This window comes from Scardinius erythrophthalmus, assembly GCF_964197995.2.
Source record: "Scardinius erythrophthalmus genome assembly, chromosome: 18".
Lineage (NCBI taxonomy): Eukaryota > Metazoa > Chordata > Actinopteri > Cypriniformes > Leuciscidae > Scardinius > Scardinius erythrophthalmus.
In genome coordinates this window covers 8435326-8440903 of record NC_138238.1, presented here as the reverse complement: position 1 = coordinate 8440903, position 5578 = coordinate 8435326, and the positions used below count along the sequence as shown (strand labels likewise).

General features: G+C 35.3%; 1 protein-coding gene across 2 annotated transcripts; it reads right to left on the bottom strand.

The window, feature by feature from the left end:
* Positions 1–773: 773 nt before the first annotated feature.
* On the bottom strand, positions 774–3090 carry oxld1 (oxidoreductase-like domain containing 1). Of its 2 annotated transcripts, XM_081392931.1 has the most exons (3): positions 3015–3076; positions 2874–2927; positions 1179–2029 (listed from the first exon to the last, which is right to left on the bottom strand). In XM_081392931.1, exons 2-3 carry the CDS (start codon positions 2898–2900, stop codon positions 1661–1663), a joined length of 396 nt encoding a protein of 131 aa, XP_081249057.1. In that variant the 5' UTR covers positions 2901–2927; positions 3015–3076; the 3' UTR covers positions 1179–1660. The 2 variants fall into 2 exon arrangements, with proteins under 2 accessions (XP_081249056.1, XP_081249057.1); XM_081392930.1 differs by having other exon boundaries at positions 774–2029; positions 2874–3090.
* Positions 3091–5578: the final 2488 nt, after the last annotated feature.

Sequence of the window (5578 nt, the reverse complement as noted above, 5' to 3'; positions counted from 1 at the left end):
GGGTCATAAAGAATTAGTTATGATTTAGATGTGATTCTACAGACAGACTCACTAACCCCTTAAAGTTGTTTGGCCTTTTGTTACCACGCTTTAGTCCTTCTCCAAGAAAACATTTTGACATGCATATACTGCGCAAGACAACTGAACCTACACAAATTATTTTGTTTATATACTGTACCTTGGTTTTTAATATTGTCATCCCTGGACTGTCCTGATTGGTAAAGCCCAATTTTTTCGTCATAATAGTAAAAAAATGACCGCATTGGAAATGAAATGAATGGGAAACTCTGAAAGCTCACTTTTTGGGATATTAACCTCAAATTTGGAACACTGATTTTACAGCTTAATGTCTATTACAGTATACAGCATAAATAGAGGGGTGCAGATACAGTAAAATTCAATAGTAAGCTTTAAGAAATTTCTATTTTCATTACACTTCTGTAATTCAGCATCCTCGGCTAAATTGCATTACAGTATTGGTGACCATAGTTGCCATCCTACAGTATAACTGTTTTTTAAGTCTTCTGACAAGACTTTCTCTCCCTCCCCTAGGCAATCATCTCTCAGTTCTGCAAAAAAAAAAAAATAATAATAATTATATATATATATATATACTGCATGTGTAAGTATAAAAACCCTGCAGATGAGCCTGTAGGCCAACTTTCCTCATGAACAAGAACATGGGTCAACTACAATGCTTTGCATTTCATCAGGAACAAATGTCCTTTGACCCTGTCTCCCTTATTTTTTCTTTTTCCCTCCTCTTTCTCTTTGTCTCCCACCAGTAGGATCCAAAGCACATAATCACAGGTGGCCCTATTTATGTTATTCTGAGTTTCTGATTGGTGTCATCAGTTTTGCTACTTAATGTTTACACATGGATAAATGTATGCTATTTGAGTTCACAGTGTGACACTTGAGGTAATTATAGTGTGTACTTGTGTTTCCTGAATAAGAACATGGTTAAACCTGTGCAAAATGAAGACATTTTTGTGTAGAGTTTTGCTGAAAAAAATGAAACGTTTGAAAAAAAAGGTGAAGACCTGAATGAATGGTCTGTGAAATTGGGCCAACTGAAGGATCGTGTGACACTGAAGACTGGAGTAATGATGCTGAAAATCCAGCTTTGCCACCACAGGAATAAATTACATTTTAAAATATATTAAAACAGCTATTTAAAATTGTAATAATTTATCACAACATTACTCTTTTTACAGTAACTTTTAAATTAACAGTCTTGGTGAGCATGAGACGTCTTTCAAAAACATTAAAAATCTTACAGAAAATTGATAATGATAAATAAAAAATTGTGCACTTTCTCCTAATATTATATTAAATATACATATGAAATTATAAAACATAGTCATCTATACATACATAACAGCAATTCATATCTTTTTTTACTGCAGAATTGTACATATTAAAAATATTAAAAACATACTTCTTTAGATACTGTAAGGTATTATCACGGGTGTAGTTTGACATCTGTCAGTTCTGTAATATTGAACATGCCCTTAACACACTTTTATGTATATTTCAATTATAATAAAATGCACTATATTTTGTGTAAAGTCCTATAAACATTACAAAAAGATTTTGATAATGAGAGTTTTGGGGGAGGGCTTAATTGTCATGATAGGATTCATTGCCCCCCCCCCCATCAAGGCTTCTTCAGTAACTTGATCTCCATTTTAAGATAAGCCTTTAGGTTGTCATCGAGAACGTTCTCCTCAATGGCCGCCAGAGCTCTCTCTCCACCATTGCTGTAATACTTCAGCAGTTTTTCAGCATGTTCGATCCACACACAGTTATGACAGCCGCTCATGCAGCAGTGGGTGGGTGGAGATGGAGGGCCCTCGTCCGCTGGTTCTGAGGCGGTCCGTGTCTGGTTTACACTGCTGACAGAGGAGGAAGAGTCTGGGCTTGAACACTGCAGTCCACAGGCAGCGTAGTGCAAAGCTCTGTTCTGAGAGAGCACAGTCCAGTGACGGGGTCTGGTCCTGAGGAGAGCCAGGTAGCAGATGCACAGCTGGAGAAAAGTGTTACAAATAGATTGATGCAGTTTATGTGGGAATTTATATGTGGAGCAGTGACAATGTTTATAGTTGAACAGCCTTTTCTTCCTCTGAACTTTTTTTTTTAAACTTCAACTTTTTCCATAAGGAAAACATAAATAGTATGATTGATATATATATATATATATATATATATATATATATATATATATATATATACATACACACACACACACACACACACACACACACACACAGAACGAGTCAAACGTTTGGAAACATCACTACTGTATTTTTTATGTTTTTGAAATCTCTTATGCTCATCAAGCCTGCATTTATTTACTCAAAAAAAAAAAAAACGTCAGGAGGAATATTGTGAAATATTATTACAATTTAAAATAATGGTTTTCTATTTTAATATACTTTAAATATAATTTATTTCTGTGAAGCAAAACTGAATTTTCATCAGACATTACTCCAGTCTTCAGTGTCACAAGATGATGTGTAAAATTGTAAAAAGATGATTAAGTGTATGATACATTTTTTTATATTCTAATATTTCATTTTTTTTTATTGTAAATGTATCAAGTGTATGATAAAAATATTATTTAATAAAATGTATTTATGGTGGTTCTTCAATATTATTTCTCATGAATTTTCATGAAAATTCAAGGGACAGTTACCAAATTTTGAGAATGACTCTTTGTAACATGTCAATCATTAAATAAATAAACACGAGCGACACGGACCTCAGATATTTTGCTATTAGCAATTTTATCTGATTTGTATTTTATCACATTATAATTGAGATAACGCTACAATAATCGGCCTTTGTTTTTAGAATAATTTTAAACCCACCCTTTGTAAACCAGCATGTGAAGGCATCGCAGGAGTAGACAGCTCACACAGTCTCTTCAGGAAGATCAATATTTTCCATATGATTCATTGTTTTCGCTTCAAAAATAAGTGAAATAATAAAAACATTCATTTTAAACTCACACAGCAGAAAGCGTTTCAACAGGACGCGTCCATTTTTTAGTCATGTGTGACCTCTGTTGTGAGTGACGACAATGGCGAAACCAGGTAGCGAATCAGATTGAAGAGAGAAAATTCCTTGAACCAATTAGAAGTTGAGAGAAATTTTTTGGAGGCGGGGTTTATACAGAGTGCAAACAAGCTGCACTACCAAGTATATCCATTAGATGGCAGAAATTGACTATAATCCAACACATAATAATAAAAACGATGGTTGGTTGGTGTTAGTTGATGGTAATACAAATACATAATTAAATAAGCACATTTTACATATTAGAGTTAGAGTGAAAGAAATACTCTATTGATTAAATTTTATTAATGTATAGTGCATGTTTGTGATGGTAATTGTGTGTTAGGTCTATTTGTATTAATGCCATGAGTGTGAGTAACAAAAAGCATTGCCATCATGCTGTTTTTTTTTTCAAGTCTGCCTTTATTTAATTTTGATGGTCAACTTTTGATGGTCAGTTGTACCTATATTTTTTATTAATATTAAGTACCAGTTATATGACAGGCCAAGAAAAATAGCTTTAAAGCAAATATATTAAAAGTAGCTTTAAAGTATGGATGGCACTTTTATAGTCAGCCAGGTTGTAAAATATCAGTGATGCATGAAATCATCCAGCGATTCCCATAGGACTGTGTGTTTTAGAGGCACGTCCATAGAAACAGAACACAGCAACCTGGAGACCTACTGTACATAAAATATGAATGCATGCATGGAAAATATTCATTTTCATATGGGCTGATGTCTTAACCCTCTGTTTTAGCTCATAATAAAACAATATTTATCTCAGCTAATTTGGTGGATACTGTATCTTTCAGATAACCGATACTGATGACTCAGAATCACTTACAAGTTCCCATGAACAAAACCAGTTTGACTCTCTGGAGAAAAACAAGGCTTGGTTTTCCTGTGATTACGTCTGGAAAAACAAGGCATGCCTTTCAAATGATTGGCTGAGAATATTTTACCCAAAAAGGGTGGAATTTCCGTGTTCATAAAACAAGTTTACTCATGTTTTGTTAGGTGTGAGCACACTGATATCAGAAATATTCATTAAAGGCAACTGGCCTGACAAGTTAAACTTAAAAATTGTGCAATACTATTATGTCCTCAGTGACACGTACCGTTAACAAGGAGACAGGGGTGTAATCTGGGGTCTGAAAAAATCACAGGTCTGATACACAACATTATCAGAACAGAGATTGGTGTGGCTTGATTAGAACATTTTTAGTGATTGTATGAACAGGTGTGTCCAGGAAGATCTTATTATACACTGTAGTTGACTAACTATTCCATACAAATAATTACAGAATTATATGGTATTTTGAGATACTTGCTGGGATATATTGTGTAACTATCCCTTAAAGCAGCTAAAAGATCCATAATAAATTATAAAATCACTGAATCATTCAATTCAAAAGTTCCTGAAATGTTTTACATCATGTACGAACACAACTGTTTGTTAACAGAAATATATTTGCATGTGACATTTATTCTTGCCCTTTTATGGATCATATCAGTATGTAAAACAGTAATGATATTTTGAAAGAGACGAGCTGCTGTCTGGACTGAACACTTGTGATGGCTCCTCTGACTGTACGAATCAGTAAACATGCATGGCATGCGAGCATGTCCTGAGTTCGAGAAGAGGAAAGGTCCTTGAACATGCTTTCACACACATATTTCGATAAGTAACCGCGCTCGCACGTGCACACACACACACACACACACACACACACACACACACACACACACACACACACACACACACACACACACACACACACACACACACTTTGGGTTTTCATGCTTTGAGGGGACTTTTCATAGACATAATGGTTTTCATACTGTACAAACTGTATATTCTGTCCCCTTACACTAACCCTACCCCTAAACCCACTCATCACAGAAAACTTTTCAAAAACATCACTTAGTATGATTTATAAGCTGTTTTCCTCATGCTGGGGACCAAAAAATTTCCTCACAAGGACAAGGATTTTGGATATTACCATCTTTGTAGGGACATTTTGTTCCCATTATGTAGAGTTTACCAGGCCACACACACACACACACACACACACACACACACACACACACACATTCGATTCTACCTACGGGCAAATACGTTGGACATGTTTCAAACTCAGACAAAGGTGAAAACAAGGCATTAGAGGATTTACCTAACAGAGAGTCACACACACAAATGCATAAAAGCGTCTCTTTCACTTAGACCCGAATCAGACTGGGACATTTTAAATACATTAATCCCAGCGACAGAAATGCTCTTTGCAGCACAATAAGCCCCTGGCATATTTTCTGCCAAGGTCTGCACATTCCTGACCCTCAGTAATGCCTTCCTGCTCTGTGTAACTGCCTGTGCTAGAAACAGCCATGAGAGCAAAAATTCGGCATTATTATCAGGTATTTAATTGTGTAAAAGTGTGCTCTGTATTACAGTTTTTTTACAATCGCTATAGGACACATACTTAGGTCACTTTTTCATAACTCTTCCCACAGTGAG